Source organism: Pistacia vera, unplaced genomic scaffold (genome assembly GCF_008641045.1).
Source record: "Pistacia vera cultivar Batoury unplaced genomic scaffold, PisVer_v2 Contig32, whole genome shotgun sequence".
In the NCBI taxonomy this organism is placed as follows: Eukaryota; Viridiplantae; Streptophyta; class Magnoliopsida; order Sapindales; family Anacardiaceae; genus Pistacia; species Pistacia vera.
Window position 1 is genome coordinate 74,058 of NW_022196135.1, and position 16,462 is coordinate 90,519.

Sequence of the window (16,462 nt, forward strand, 5' to 3'; positions counted from 1 at the left end):
TAAATAATTAATGTTTACGCCTTTCAAATACACGTACCTCTATTTTCTTAAATATATATAATATAGTGTTTTGTCTTGTTGGTGCAATTTTGAAGTGTTAGAGAAGTATCCTGGGTATGAAATTGTGAGATTCTATACTGATTGGTATGTTGCTGTACTGAACTTTAGTTCTTATTAGTTTATCTCATTTCATCTTCTATGTATTTTCGGTACTGAGTGACAATTCTATGGTGAATCATCCTACTTTCAAATATCCTCAAAATTTTCCCTGCTGTTCAATATTGCAATTTAAGTGAAAAGGAGAAAGATGTAATATTGTATTATTATTATGGGGTTATAATAATCAGTATAACATTTCAAATACTATTTCAATTTTATACAATTAAATTGTAATAAGAAAAATTAGATTATTATTTATCAAAAAAAAAAAAAAATAGAATACACAATATTGTTAAAAAACCAGAAAACCCATTGGGAAAAAACTTGGTAAGGAAAAAATAGCATAATTGACAGTTATTTATAAATTACAAAATTAAATTTACAAAACAACTAATTGAGGGTTGGTAGGACTCTCTCATTGTATTATCTAAATTACAAAATTGAAATGATTCTATTAAAGTATCGTCGACAACCTCATATTGATATGATGCGCGATCATTCCTATTCTCGAAGACATGTGAGACTTCAATCAATTTTGGTGAAAGTTTAGTCCTCTTTCATTTAAAATTCTTTCACTTGCAGTAAATATTTGTTCGGATGGGACGGTAAAGACAGGAACAGAAAAAACATCCAGGGCAAGTCTTAAAGTGCCGAAAAAATTTTTCTGGTTTTTAATAATTAAGACATCAAAGTTGGCTCTTTCTTGTAGATCTGCTGGTAGCAAGTCAGGGGTTCCAAATATTATGTGAAGTTTATACTTTGCAGCTGCATGGAGGAGATTATATTCTTGTTGATGCTTCTGAAGAGGAGGTTGTGCTTCGGGTTCAGGTTTTCTTCCACTTATCAATTGCACTCAAAAGTCGAAGTCTACATTGTGTCTTTTTGTGTGGTTCTTCCTGGGTATTGCGCATCTTTGTAGTTCTCACCTACTTTCATATTCAAATATACCTCTCCAAGACACTCTCTTATCTGTCTAGTTGATTAGTATATGTCTTCTTGTAAATTTCACTTAACATGTCTAAACTTGTTCTAAACCGCTAATAATTGATTACAGTTAAACAATAAGAAAATGAATGTTTCCAATATTTTTTAAATTTAAATTCCATTCTTCTATTGGTCCGTAAAATTTCATTGTTTCTGTTTCGAGAAAATAAATTTGAAATTTCAAAATTGTATATTTTTATGGGCTAGTAGGATAGACACACCAAAAGTTTTAAATGGTAACATAAAAAGTTTTAAGAAAATAATAATTTTTTTAGCTAATGCAATCATCTCTACCAAAAAATGAAGACCCCTCTATTTGTTATAAATAAAAATTAAATTTGATAAGGTAAACATGATCAAGAATTAAATAATACTATTATACTAACTAGCATGTCTAATGCAAAAGTTATGAAGAAAATTTAAGTTTTACAAGCATCTTTAAGTATAATTTTTTTACAAGACTAGGAGGAGGCCGATTCTCATATACCCACCTTAACTATCGTAAAACAACAATGCATACCCCAAATTCCTAAAACCATCAACGGTCCCCCAGTTTTCAATTTCGAACGTTAAATTTAAAAGTCAAAGGGCGTTTTGGTCTTTTAACCCTCACAACTAAATTAAACCTTAAAAAATCTTTTTATCCCATATATATAAGCTTTAATAAGTAACCAAACCCTAATCTTATATTCGTTTTTAGTAAGAAAAAACAACAAAAAAAATTTCCAAGCCACACTAATCAACAATCAACGAGCCTAACCCATGTGGCTTCGCTACTGCAAAGCTAAGCCTAGATCTGGCCAGAGCTTCGCATCTGCGACAATGCAAGCAAGATCGGATTTTGGCTGTAACCACTTGGTTTTGCCAATGCAAGTTCAAGCCTAAGCCGTGCAACTTCTCTCTTCACACCGTTGGCCTTTGCCAACACTCTTATGTTCGATTTTGTTGAAATTTTTGTTATTTTTGTACTTGTTTTTGTTGTTTTTATCGTGAATTCTAAGAGTATTTGTGAACATCTTATTACCCTTCTTAGTATGGTAAAAGCATTTCTGTTGAATAGAAAGACATAACTGAATTTTTGTAAGATGCTGAGTTGATGAAGTTGTAAAGAAGGTTTTGTTCAATTTTTAGTCGGTTTATGGTTTAATAGGGTTGTATCAGTCATTTAACATATTTTCACAATATTTTATCTCAGAAACAAAATAATTTAGGGGCAATTTCATCTTTCCATTGTCTTTAGTTATGTCTGGCACCAAATTCATTAACAAAACACCAACGGTGGGTGGAAGGACGTTGGTGGCTTTTAGAACTTGAGGTATGAATTTAGTATCACGATGGTTAAGAGTGGGTATATGTAAATCGGCCTTGGTTTGTTGAAGTCAAGAGCGTGTGTGGGAGCCAGACAAAATTTACGTAGCAACAACAATTCTTGACTTTTCAAACAAGTATTTATTAGCTAGAATGACAAAATTTGAATGAGATATGAATGAATAAAAAGATTTTGTCCTCTTTATTAACTTGGCTTTCAATCTAGATAATCATCTTATTAACAAAACAAGAGCCCATTGAATTGATACAACTTTTAAAAAAAGAATATACAAAATGGATATCCCCTGTGCGTTTCATGATTTCATGGATCCTAAACAGTTTTAGTTGTAGTGGGTTAAGCTATCGAATAAAAACAAATGAAACTATTTGTGTAATATCTTTTTGAACTTTCAAGAAACGTACCTCCTTTCTGCTTTGAATCACTGAAGATGCAATTCATAATATAGTTTTTAAAATTTGTGACATTGATACAACTGCTTCACTGAACAAGAAATATATGAGAATTGCTAGTATTGAACTCGGCTCAACTGTGCCAGACTTGTGTTTTCGCTGTTGGCCCAGAACGAGCATGCGAGCTTAGGTCTGGCCCAACAATCTTCAAACAGCCCACTAACATTCTTGTTGAATAGCAGGGGAGTTTTGAATGAGAGAAGTAGTCTGCTATGAATTGCTTTTCAGCCACATGCGATGTTTAGTTTTAAGCAATTCATAATTAGGTATGGCCCCTATAATGAACACATATGCCAATATTAATTATGTACCAACTCCATAGAACTGGTGTAATGCTCTATTGATTATAGTAATAAACTCATTATCAGTGAATCCTGGTGATTATATCAATGTTGACCTCATTACTAGTGTAATTAAGTGTGCTAATTAATACATATCTTAATCTGTCATTAAGCAAACAGCCCACCGGCCCCAGCCTAATATCAAAAGAGTAAAGGCCATAAATTGGCAGCATTGAAGGTCAAAGTGAATTAAAAAAAGATTTTTCCCAATGTGAATTAACCTCGTATCAACAAATTAACTTGAATATCTTGTCGCTGGTTAAAGCTTGCACCTCAAATCATGAAAGAGTTTTTATCAAGATTGCAAGCTTAATTACTTGGGTAAACTGGCCAGAAAAAGAGAAATTAAAAGCTATTTTGGAAAATGTATGCGCAAAACTGATTGTGCATAAATCCTTTTAGTGCGCATAAACTCTGAGACAAAATTTTCTCTCGAAAAGGAAAACGTGAGCTGTAATCTATATTTGATATTTAATTGACTTCACAATAAATCCTTCAAATGACACTTCTTCACACCAAATATTAATCTTTCTTTGAATCATACGTCTCATCATGCATGCAAAGTTTCGACTGTAGGAACATTGTGTTTGTGTATATGCCAACAACTTCCAGTAACACTTCTCCAGGTAATTTATTATAATTAAATGTTTACATTAGAATTAGGTAAGCTACCCTTATAAAACCATATCAACTCTGACATTCAGAGTTACAATCTCAAGTTTTGTGATAAAAGAGAGATAGAAAGTGAGTGATTACTGCCCTTTCTTACACCATTTCAAGGGTTTTCCTCATTAACCTAATGATCACTGTTTTCGTCCTAGTAATTGTCATGGTGATAGTTGCCCCTCAAGCTGAGGCAGCTCGTGCTTTCTTTGTGTTTGGTGACTCGCTCGTTGACAGTGGCAATAATAACCACTTAGCCACCACTGCTCGTGCTGATTATCCACCTTATGGCATTGATTTTCCAACCCACACACCAACTGGCCGTTTCTCTAATGGCCTAAACCTCCCTGATGTTATCAGTGAGTTCATGTTTACCTCTATTTTTTTCTGTTACGATTAATGCGTTCCTACATTAACACATACAGTGTGCATACTCAGGTGAGTCGATCGGAATTGCAGCGCCACTGCCATACTTGAGCCCTGAGCTCACTGGCCAAAAACTACTAACAGGTGCCAACTTTGCTTCAGCTGGAGTTGGAATTCTCAACGACACTGGACTTCAGTTTGTAAGCCACCCAACTTAAATTCAATTTGCCAAGATATATATCTCTGATTAACAATACGATTTTGAATCCATTTTCACTTTAAGGCTATAGGCTAGAAATGAACAAAATATTGTTCTTTGAATGACAATAATTAATGCAAACGAAAGTTTCTCTGTGTGGTACTGATGAGTGAAATATTAAAAATTCATTTTGCAGCTCAACATATTAAGAATCCATAGACAGTTAGAATTGTTTGGAGAGTACCAAGAAAGGCTAAGTGGGATAATTGGACAAGGACCGGCACAGGAGCTAGTGAGCGAAGCACTGGTTCTCACGACGCTGGGTGGCAATGACTTTGTTAATAACTATTTTTTGACACCTTTCGCTCCTAGAAGACGCCAATACACTCTCCCACAGTACTGCAGTTATCTCATCTACGAGTACAGGAAGTTCCTTTTGGTATATATAATTATATATATTCATCGTGAAATTTTTACATATGTAACATTGATGTGTAATGTATTTTTTAATTTTTTTTATATTTGATATTGCAGAGGCTGTATGGTTTAGGAGCACGCAGGGTGATCGTGACAGGGATTGGACAATTGGGTTGCGTTCCTGCTGAGCTGGCCTTGGCGGGTAGCGTGAAAGGAGAATGTGCGGGGGAGCCCCAACAAGCAAAGGCAATTTACAATCCTCTGCTTGTCCAAATGCTTCAAGAACTCAACACAAACGTCCTGGGCTCCAATATTTTCATTGCTTCTAATGCATTTGATATGAACATGGACATCATCAACGACCCAAAAAGATTTGGTTTGTTCCATCTAAGATCACTATTCACTAACATTATATATATATATATCAAATGAATATATATACTTTTAGCTATGAAAATGATGTGTGTGCATTTGTCTGTGATTGGTGATGCAGGTTTTAAGACTTCAAAGGTAGCATGCTGTGGGCAAGGACCTTACAATGGACTTGGAACGTGCAATTCTTTCTCTTTTCTTTGCGCAAACAGGAATACCCATGTGTTTTGGGACGCTTTTCATCCAAGTGAGCGTGCAGTCAGGCTCATTGTTAAACAGATGATGACTGGCTCTACCAAATACATGAACCCAATGAACCTAAGCACCATTGTGGCCCTGGATTCCACCTAATTGATAAATAATTAATGTTTACGCCTTTCAATCTACACGTACCATCTATTTTCTTAAATATATATAATTAGTGTTTTGTCTTGTTGGTGCAATTTTGAAGTGTTAGAGAAGTATCCTGGGTATGAAATTGTGAGATTCTATACTGATTGGTATGTTGCTGTACTGAACTTTAGTTCTATATTTAGTTTATCTCATTTCATCTTCCTATGTATTTTCGGTACTGAGTGACAATTCTATGGTGAATCATCCTACTTTCAAATATCCTTCAAAATTTTCCCCTGCTGTTCAATATTGCAATTTAAGTGAAAAGGAGAAAAGATGTAATATTAGTATTATTATTATTGGGGTTATAATAATCAGTATAACATTTCAAATACTATTTCAATTTTAATACAATTAAATTGTAATATAAGAAAAATTAGATTTATTTATTTATCAAAAAATAAAATAAGAGAAAAACCCAATTGAGACAAAAACTTGGTAAGGAAAAAATAGTGCAATAATTGACAGTTAATTTATAAATTACAAAATTACAATTTACAAAACAACTAATATAAGGGTTGGTTAGGACTCTCTCATCTGTATTATCTAAATTACAAAATTGAAATGATTCTATTAAAGTATCGTCGACAACTTCATATTGATCCTAATGACGCGATCATTCTTATTCTCGAAGACATGTGAGGACTTCAATCAATTTTGGTGAAAGTTTAGTCCTCGTTTCATTTAAAATTCTTTCACTTGCAGTAAATATTTGTTCGGATGGGACGGTAGAGACAGGAACAGAAAAAACATCCAGGGCAAGTCTTGATAGTGCCGAAAAAATACATTTTCTGGTTTTCTAATAATTTAAGACATCAAAGTTGGCTCTTTCTTGTAGATCTGCTGGTAGCAAGTCAGGGGTTCACAAATATTAGTGAAGTTTATTACTTTGCAGCTACATGGAGGAGATTATATTCGTTGTTGATGCTTCTGAAGAGGAGGTTGTGCTTCGGGTTCAGGTTTTCTTCCACTTATCAATTGCACTTCAAAAGTCGAAGTCTACATTTGTGTCTTCTGCTGGTTCTTCCTTGGGTATTGCGCATCTTCGTTAGTTCTCATACCTACTTTCATATTACAAATATACCTCTCAAAGACACTCTCTTATATGTCCTAGTTGATTAGTATAGTCTTCTTCTTGTAAATTTTCACTTAACATGTCTAAAACTTGTTCTACACCCGCTAATTTGACAGTTAAACAATAAAGAAAATGAATGGGTTTCCAATATTTTTTAAATTTAAATTCCATTGCTTCTATTGGTTCGCTAAAATTTCATTGTTTCTGTTTCGAGAAAATAAATTTGAAATTTCTAAAATTGTATGTATTATTAATGGACTAGTAGGATAGCACACACCAGAAAGTTTTAACATGGTAACATAAAAAGTTTTAAGAAAATAATAAATTTTTTTAGCTATATGCCAATCACTCTCTACCAAAAAATGAAGACCCCTCTTATTTGCTATAAAATAACTAATTAAATTTGATAAGGTAAACATGATCAAGAATTAAATAAATACTATTATACCTAACTAGCATGTCTAATGCAAAAGTTATTGAAGATAAATTTAAAGTTTTACAAGCATCTTTAAGTTTATAATTTTTTTTACTACTACTAGTAATCTAAGTTAAACAATCTCTAATTATATTAATATTATTTTTAATTCTTTTCATACCACTTCTTACAATTAAATTAATAATGCGACATGCACAACGTTAGTGAAAAAACTTCAAATTGTCATAAAAGGAAAATTTAGTTTAAAAAAATCTACAACTCTATTGTTAGCACTTGCATTATCTAAAGTTAGACTTATTACTTTGTTAACCAAATCATATTCTTCTAAAACTTCAACAATTTTAAAATAAATTCTTTGACCACTATAATCTACATTCATTAATTTAAATCCTAATAAAGATTTATTTAATTTACATTCGTTTTCAAAATAATGACTAATCACACAAATATAATATTGTTTAACTCTACCACTCAAAATATCGATTGTTAGAGCCACACAAACATGACTACTATATGTTTTATTTCTTAATTCTAATTTCATTTTGTTAAATAACTTTATTAAATCATTCCTAGTTATAGTTTTGGAATAAGTTTTAAATTTTGGTAAAAATGAATTTTTAATAAACCTTTCAAAATATTTGTCTTCAGCCATATTAATAGGTTGATCGGTTGCAGTAATACATAAAGCTAATTGTCCTTATATACATCAGAATTATAACATCAAGTCTTACTAGTACTAGTTATTTGAGTTTGATTGGTTTGTCTATTTCCATGATGATTTATATGTTTATCTGGATGCCTTTTTAAAGTACTAGTACCATTATCTGCATAAATTTTATAAATATTTTTACAATACTTACATCTTGCTTTCTTCCCCTAAACTCAATTTTTTGTCTCGTAAAACTTTACGAAATGCATCCAAATGTCTAACGTGTGCCTGTCGTTGGTTCTGATTAGAGGTGGAACAAATGGGCCGGGTTAGACGGGTCAACCCCAACCCGGCCCACATTAGAGAATAAGGCGGGCTAGGTTGAACCCAACCCGCATGCAACCCTCGGGCAAACCGGGTTGCTATTTGTTTACAATATCCAACCCGACGGGTTGGGTTGGTCCAAAAAAAAAAAATTTAATTATTTTTTTCAAGTTTCCCCAATTTTTTTTATTTCTTTTGATTAAACAATTATGATTGAACTCTTACAAATAATTTTACACAATAATATTAAACTATACTTCTAAATCATAAATATTAAAATGTATAAAACTTCGTAATATTTGACACATTGTTATTATTATTTTTTATGGTACGTAAAATATAAAAAAATTAAATTCTGAAGTCTTATTCTTAAATTTCCATGTTTTGTATAAAATATAATTAATTCTTATGCTAAAGTTTCATCAATTGAATGAATAAATCTAATTTTTCTTATATTACAATTTTATTGTATTAAAATTGAATTAATATTTAAAATGTTAATAAAAAATTAAATTAAATTATTGATATTTGAAAAGTTAACTAAAAGCAATTACATTTATTTATTTATAAATCGTTAATTATTTATTTGAAAAGTTAACTAAATAAAAAAAAATAAAAAATAAAGGGTTAACCCGGCCCGACCCGCAGCCTAACCTGGCGGGTTAGGGTTGGCGGGGTTGGGCCAACCATTACCCCAAAAATGGCGGGCCTAACCCGACCTGCCTTTGTTGGTGGGCGGGTTAGGACCAACCCGTCAAAAGAAGTAACCCATCGTGGGCCGGGCTGGGCAGGTTACTTTTTCACCTATAGTTCCGATAACTGTAGTTGATGAATCCGTTTCCACTTCAGATGGAGTTGGACGAGGATGACGATTACGATAACGACCTCTTGAATCATTGGGAGTTGTAGCAGCACATGGAGGAAGGGGAGAAATATTATGAGGTGTATCAAATTCTGAGAATGGGAAAACAAGATTGTTTGAATCAACTACGTTTATCCTAGTAAATTCAGGGGGACTAGAATAATTTTCTTCATCATTGAAATTGATAATGTGATAGAAATATGTATCCATTCTAGTTAAAAAAAATGGATATAAAAGAATTAAAGAAAGAGAATTGAAATTTGGAAATATGAATTGAAAATTGTAAAAAGTAATAAAAATTAAAATGAGAGCAAATTGACAACTAAGATTTGAGAGATTTATAAAGCAATCGAAGAAAATAAGAGAATTTTAAATGTGAGGAAATATGAGAAATTTAGGCCCTATTTATAGAGAAAAATGAGAAAATAAAATAACAAAAAAACCACTTCAATTACTATAAAACGGTTATATTTGAAAGGTAAAATGTGTTTTGGAAATTTTATTTTTTATTTTTTTGTCGCTAACCCGCTGGGTGGCGGGTTGGCGAGCGGGCTGCCAACCGCCAACTCGATGGGCCAGACGATTTTTTATTTTTTAAATAACAATATGTCGGGCCGTTGGGTTGGCCGGACCAGGCCCAGCCCGCCCTTAAGCCGGGGCAGGCCCTGGTCACGCCTAACCCGCCCATATTTTCCACCTCTACAGTCCATAACAAGTGTTTTCGTTTTCTGGACTGTACTGAAAAGTCGAGCACGTTGTAGGGTGGGCATGCAGGGAGTGAATAATTAGCGATTCAAAAATTTAATTTTGAAACTGCTTCTGTTTTCTTTCCAATAACCCAATTACAACTTATGATACATATTTTTTACATTTTTTTTTCTTCAATTGCGCGCTTAAATTAGGTTACCATAATCTTATTTTGTTCTTAAATTAGGGTCTTGAAAATGGTGCAAAAAGCTCCTTCTTTGGTGTCTCTAGCCATGGAGGTACTGAAAACAGAGCTTCTTCGAGGTAATTGTTTCTATTTTACTTCTATTTATGTTTTTTTTTTTTCCATAAAGGCTTCCATGACTGATTTGGTTACTTTGGTGCTTGCAGAGGATGATCTAGTACCGATTATTTACGAGATGCCGGTAGAATTATTTGATATTTTATTGACTCACTTGCCTCCCTTGGGCTTGCAGAAGTTACAAAGAGAAATGTTAGTCTAATCATATTATTTTTCAGGTTTATTGATGTTGGTAATGGTTTAGCTGGGTTTTGTGTTTACATATTAAGTTCAAATCTATGTTGTGTTTTCAGTTAGTAGCTTAAAAAATATTAATTTGGATGAAGTTAAGTGATGGGTTTTCTCTCGGACAGGCCATTTAAGGACTGGAATGACTACGGATCTACCTATGATTGTTCAGGAAATGAGAGAAAACGTGGAAGGTTAGAGAGAATTGTGTCTTATTTGTTTGGGTTAAAAAATAGTAATACATTTTACTGTGGTGTCCATGAATTTGGGTAACGCAAGTTCCGAGCAACACTACTATTGAAATTATAAAACTAATGATTTTACAGAACGTGGAAGTTGGATGCAGCTTGGAAAATGTTATTCAAGAAACGTTGGCCACAGATTGTCCATCAAACTGAACCAAATGGCTGGGAGCAAACATATTGGGAAGCACATTTGCAAAGGCTTGTTCGTTTTATAATAAATAAACATTCTATTAATTAGTGTTATTTGTTTCTTTTTTAGTGATCCTGTTTGTTTAAATGAATGACAGTTGCCTAGATGAAGCAGCAGAGGTAGCTGTACTCCCATCTTTTGACGGGTTTATTGGTGACATAAAGATTTCAGGTTAATTGATGCAATTATTGTTACTTTGAAATGTTGGATGAAGTTTCTTGCTGGCTTAGTTGGTTGTAAAGGCCCTTGAAATCTATTGGGTGCCAGATTCTTTGTCATTTTGGTTGGCACTCTAATGTGCTTGCTTCTATTTGCATACAAATGGGTAAACTCTGGCACATGATTCCCTGTGGACTGGGCACTAACATTACAAAGTCTCAAAGCGACAGCTTGCCATCATTTAGATGCATAATAACATCAATATGTGTTTGGCATATTTCTTTTTATTAGCAGCATGAATTACCTGGATATGGAGTAAGGGCTAATAGTTACTTTTACCTTTAACATGATTATTAGAAGTCATCTTTGTCTCTCCGTAGTGTGCATGGGTGTAATTTACTTTGCTGATAGCCTCGCAAAATTTGTAAACTATTTGTTTTTCTTGTTTTTCTCTTCTGCACAGGCACTCTACTGAAACATATTGGTTATGAGGAGCAAATGAATCATTCAGCCTGTGAATTTTCAATGTTATATTACCATTGCCAGCAATTTGGGTGCTATGCTAGGTAAACCTGTCAGGTCTTCTTTTTTGTGAGAGCGTAGGCCGGTTTGCGCTTCAATGACTGGGAACTTAATTTAACACTATGATGTCTATTAAACAATTGGTCTCTGCATATTTTATAATCCCTTTCTGGAGCCTATTATGATTGACCTGACACTTGTCTTTCACGTTGGATTAATTTGATCATTAATATTTTCTTTCAAGTAATCATTGATATGCAACGATCCCAAAATGTTCTTTTTGTTATAACTTTTCTGGGAAATCTATAATTCTTACTATTTCTCAGGCATGGGATGCTTTAGGTTCTCACACATGCTTTTTCCTTTGTGCAGATCTCTGAGACTTCAAAATGTGCTTTGTGTTGACGAAACTTGTGTAAGTCATTCTCATAAGCTTAAGGAAACTGTTATTAAAACAGTGAGTTGGACTTTAGTATTAACGTTTGTTGAATGATCTCTCTTTTAATGACCTGGATAGACTATGGCATCTTTTTATTGGCTTCCTTTCTTGGGGGAATGTTTTTTATTAATTTCTTCGAATCAACTTCCTTAACATGCAGTTTTATTGTGGCCATCTCTTCAAAATCAAGTACTTCTGTTTCAATCTAAAGTTTCCAAATCTATCCATTTATGTATATGTACATGCAAATTATCAAGTATAAATGGGCTTTTCTGTGCTGTGCATGCACTATGTGTATTTAATCTCGGGTTCTTTTTTAATGTAGCAATTATTGAAGAACAGTATGTTGCAAAGCTTGATAATATTGTGGGTCAGATCCCAAGAACATGTAAGTCCTGTTTATTTTTTTAAGCATGCATTAAATACTGATTAATGCACAACTTTACATTTTTGTGTGAATAGAAATTTTGTGAATAGAAGAAATTACATCAGTTTTAATGCATGCTTTTGAATAGAAGAAATTTTGAATGTACAAACAACCAAAAAGCACCAAGTGGCTGCTAAAAAGTTTTATATTTGTATTTTGCTCAAGCATTGCCTAGGAATATTTTGAATTTTATTGAGTGAATATAGTAAGTGTGCTAAACTCTTCCTTTCCAACGTGGAATCTGATTGTTCATAATTGACTTATTAACAGGTGCATAGCTTATCCAAACTTATATTTCAAAACCTTGAAACATTAACATCACTCGAATTTCGTCACTGCAAGCTATGTGCATTTTTTGTCGCATCAATTTGTAGTGCTCTTTTCGACAAGAGTTTGCGAACACACAGGATTCGGCATTTCTCAATCATTACATCAAGCTTTTATGAAAACAGCCCAAGCTCTGTGACTCTGGAACTTATTTCGTTTCTCTCTGCTGGAAGGTACATCTTGTAATTTCAGGGTTCATTCTTGTTCAACCTATAATTTTTTCATATCTGTGATATCTCTTTTGGTGCTGATTCACTTGACAACTACTGAACTTTTTGGGCATTAGTTGGTAGCTCTTAAATGGGGAAGATAATATATCAGCCTCCAAGAAGCCTTGAACCATGATCTGAGGCATGAACTCTACCTGATTTTTTTTGTGCGCCTTGCTGTTAGCTATCTTTGAGAGGACATGTAGCTCTTGATCTGTTTTCCCGATCAAGGATAGTCTTTGACTAGAAAGCAGCTTGTCATAGGAGCCTAGTTTTCATTATTGGAAGTTTATTCCTCATTGGTGCTATATTTTAAGAAGAATGGGGAATCTGTGGACCAGCTTTTAATGCATTCTTCAGTTGCTTGGGAGTTGTGTGATGTCTTCACTTTTTTTGTTTTGAGTGGGTTCCCTGAAACTGTTTTGTGCTTGTTCAAAGAATATTATGGACATTTAAAAGGTGTGAAAAGAGGATTGCTTGAAAAACTGCACCTCTTTGCTTGATATGTTGCATTTGGAATGAGCAAAATAGGTGAGTCTTGACAAGTGTCCCCTCATTAGATGAACTCAGAACTTTTTTGGGCTCTTTTTCTATAGCAAAAGGGTTCTCTTGTTCGGATTCTCTTGTTCTTCCTATTCTCTTTTGGATTTTTCAAATTTTTTTATTTCCTTCCTAATCTACTTTTAAGGGTGTGGTACACTTTTTGTTCTATCCTTGTACTTAGGGCTTGGCTGCTTATCATTTACCCAATAAAGTAGAAAAAAATGGTAATGTTTGGGGGAATATGAATAAATAGCTCTATTTAAGGATATCTATACATTTTTGTTATCAGGTTGCATCTGACTTCATCAGGTAAATCACTGCAATAGCATCTACCCTTACTTATACTGCCTTTTGCTGTCAGGTCACTGCGTTCATTGAAGTTCAGTGACAGCCATCTGGACAAAATTTTTGGAAGATTGCTTTTCAGTGTCCTGCTTGAGGCTTCATGTGGTTTATCCATCCTTGATCTTTCAGGAAACAATGTGTGTAATGTCTTCCGATTAGATTATATACATTTTGTTACCATTAATTGCCATAAAACTTCATATGCAATCTTGTAGATAACAGGATGGCTTTCTAAGATCAACCAGGGATCCCCAAGTGATTCCCTGTTATCTTTACCAGTGAAGACTTTGCAATCGTTACGTTTTCTCAATCTAAGGTATCACCCAATTGATGTGCTTTCTTTGTTTTCATGCAAATTAAGTAATGTACCAGCAACTCATGGAAGTTGTAGTACATAGACTACTTCCTGTTATATTAATCTTCTGTGTCCTATGAAGTTAGGGTTAGAGGATATCAGTTACTAAACAAACCCATAATTGATGAGGTTTTATGCATTGTATTTCATTACAAACTGTGTTTCATGCATGGTACATAAACCTATACGTTATTTTAGGGGAAATAATCTTCGGAGAGTTGATGCAGAGGATCTTAGATACGCACTGGTTAATATGCCTAACTTGGAGAGCTTGGATATAAGTGAAAATCCCATTGAGGATGATGGAATCAGGTCAGTTGATTTGTGCTCCCGTCATATTTCAAGCATTATAGTTATGAAGTCTCACAAGCAACAACTGAACTTTCAGAAGTTTAATTCCCTATTTCATTCAAGTAACTGAAAGATCCCATCCCTTGGCTAAACTGAATTTGGAAAATTGCGAGCTTTCCTGCGATGGAGTGATTGCACTTCTTGATATGCTTTCAATGTTGAGAAAACCCCTGAATTCTCTCTCTATTGCCGATAATGTCCTTGGAAGGTTTGTTTGGATATTTCGAGTGTTGAAGTTTACTTATTTTTTTCCTTTTTCTTTTTACTTGAGTATGACTTGGTTGTAAATGCTATCCTCCAGTCGAGTAGCAGCTGCTTTGGCAAAGTTTTTGGGCACATCCATTCAAGTACTAAATATTGGAGGAATTGGACTGGGTTCATCTGGCTTTCAGGCACTTCAAGTTGGAATGCAGGGGGCGTTGAAGCTTGTCAATATGGACATAAGGTTTAGATTGATAACTCATGTTTTTCTTAACTTCTTTTATAGTGCATCTCTGCAAAATTAACGTATTAGTAAATTTGTTATAGTAAAAATCGAGGTGGGTACGAAACTGCTAAGTTCTTGTCAAAGCTTCTGTCATGTGCACCGGAACTTGTTGAAGTTAATGCAGGATATAATCTTATGCCTTCAGAATCCTTGTCCATCATATGCTCCGCCCTAAAAGTCGCAAAAGGTATTCATTGCAATAATAAAGTGATCTGTTGAATTTGTATTGGTGTATGAGTCTTGGTTTTTCGTTTTTTATTTTTGATGATATATGACTTACTAAATATTCATTCACAAGTTTGGAACAACATCATTCTTGTAATATGACTTATAGCACACGTGTGCACTCACACCTGCAGGGACACACTTAAGTCTTATAATTAAGTAGGGTGAATTTGAGAGTTGGAGGACAAATATTTATAGGCAATAAAAAAGCTGAATCGTATGAAATTGAATGATGTGTTTCATTTGGTGAACATTCTGATCTATATAATTTAATTATAAGTTACTGATCTTATTATTCTGTGTGTTATTATTAAGGTCATCTTCAGCGTGTGGACTTGACGGGGAACAACTGGAAATATCAACCATCTCATGTTTCCATGGTTGCTGAATTCCAGCATAAAGGACGGCCTATTGTGATATTCCCATCGCTGGTAGCCTCAGATGTGCCTTATGATGATGATCCCTAGATATACTGGAGCTGTGTTACGAGACAGTTCCCCTTGAGTCACTAGGGCTGTTTTACCAATGGTACAAAATTATGCTGGTATAACAAGCATATTTCAATGTAATTATATGTAAGATGCATGTCTGCAGTAGGCTTTAATTGGCTGGTTGGAGATTTCTGTTATGAAGTTCTTACCATTTTGTACCTATTTAATTAGATAACTTCGAATTTAGTTGATTCTTCAGTACCCTTGGTCACCTTGAAACAGACAATTACCTGCTAGGAGGTTCACACCTAAAGCATCTTGAAATTTGATTCAGAAATGGATTTACAAACACAAACATATAGAAAGGAATAGCTTGTTTAAGATCTTGTGCAAGTACAGGGCATTGGACAAAATATATTGAACTAGTCATGTTGGTCGTTTGTCATTTCACCTGATTCCGATTTGTACAGTGGCTTCTTGCCTTATGGATAGGGCTCTCATATAATGTTACAAAATACTGTACACTGGTGGATTGACAGTAGTCACATTATACTTTTTTTAAAGGTGAATTCTATAATTTTTCATGGTTTGTCAGGATCTACGTGTATCACCAAACCATTCAGGAAAAGCAGTGTCTAGTTGAAGTGTTAAACTAATAATCCCCTCACTTCAGAAGCTGAACAAAAAAAAAAAAAAGAAAAATTATTACCAATAATTTGGTGGTACGGGGGGTGAAATATATGGGACTCCTATTAGTAAAGGCTCACTTTCAAGACTTTTTATATATTACACTACAAGAGCATCCGATGCAAACTCATTTTTGTCCTTGATTGACTTGACCACACACCATGAGTAGAGCATATTATAGCTAGAATAGAAGGAACCCTTCACATCCTGGTTATCTTATGATATCCTATCCTTGAAGGTTTTGATTGGAAATGTTGAAATTGT

At 33.9% G+C, this 16,462-nt stretch overlaps 2 protein-coding genes across 3 annotated transcripts; both read left to right on the forward strand.

Annotated features, from left to right (window-relative positions):
* Positions 1 to 4,062: 4,062 nt before the first annotated feature.
* LOC116136823 (GDSL esterase/lipase At4g28780-like) lies at positions 4,063 to 5,631 on the forward strand. Its single transcript, XM_031422496.1, has 5 exons — positions 4,063 to 4,285; positions 4,365 to 4,492; positions 4,688 to 4,930; positions 5,026 to 5,284; positions 5,402 to 5,631. The coding sequence occupies exons 1-5, from the start codon at positions 4,063 to 4,065 to the stop codon at positions 5,629 to 5,631; spliced, it is 1,083 nt and encodes a 360-aa protein (XP_031278356.1).
* A 4,131-nt stretch (positions 5,632 to 9,762) lies between these two features.
* On the forward strand, positions 9,763 to 15,961 carry LOC116136779 (NACHT, LRR and PYD domains-containing protein 14). Of its 2 annotated transcripts, XM_031422453.1 has the most exons (17): positions 9,763 to 9,781; positions 9,954 to 10,030; positions 10,118 to 10,220; positions 10,382 to 10,450; positions 10,583 to 10,699; positions 10,789 to 10,862; positions 11,314 to 11,416; positions 11,745 to 11,787; positions 12,137 to 12,199; positions 12,509 to 12,738; positions 13,679 to 13,799; positions 13,878 to 13,978; positions 14,216 to 14,329; positions 14,406 to 14,576; positions 14,670 to 14,813; positions 14,897 to 15,042; positions 15,396 to 15,961. In XM_031422453.1, the coding sequence occupies exons 2-17, from the start codon at positions 9,964 to 9,966 to the stop codon at positions 15,545 to 15,547; spliced, it is 1,818 nt and encodes a 605-aa protein (XP_031278313.1). In that variant the 5' UTR covers positions 9,763 to 9,781; positions 9,954 to 9,963; the 3' UTR covers positions 15,548 to 15,961. The 2 variants fall into 2 exon arrangements, with proteins under 2 accessions (XP_031278313.1, XP_031278314.1); XM_031422454.1 differs by lacking the exon at positions 9,763 to 9,781 and having other exon boundaries at positions 9,992 to 10,030; positions 10,583 to 10,703.
* Positions 15,962 to 16,462: the final 501 nt, after the last annotated feature.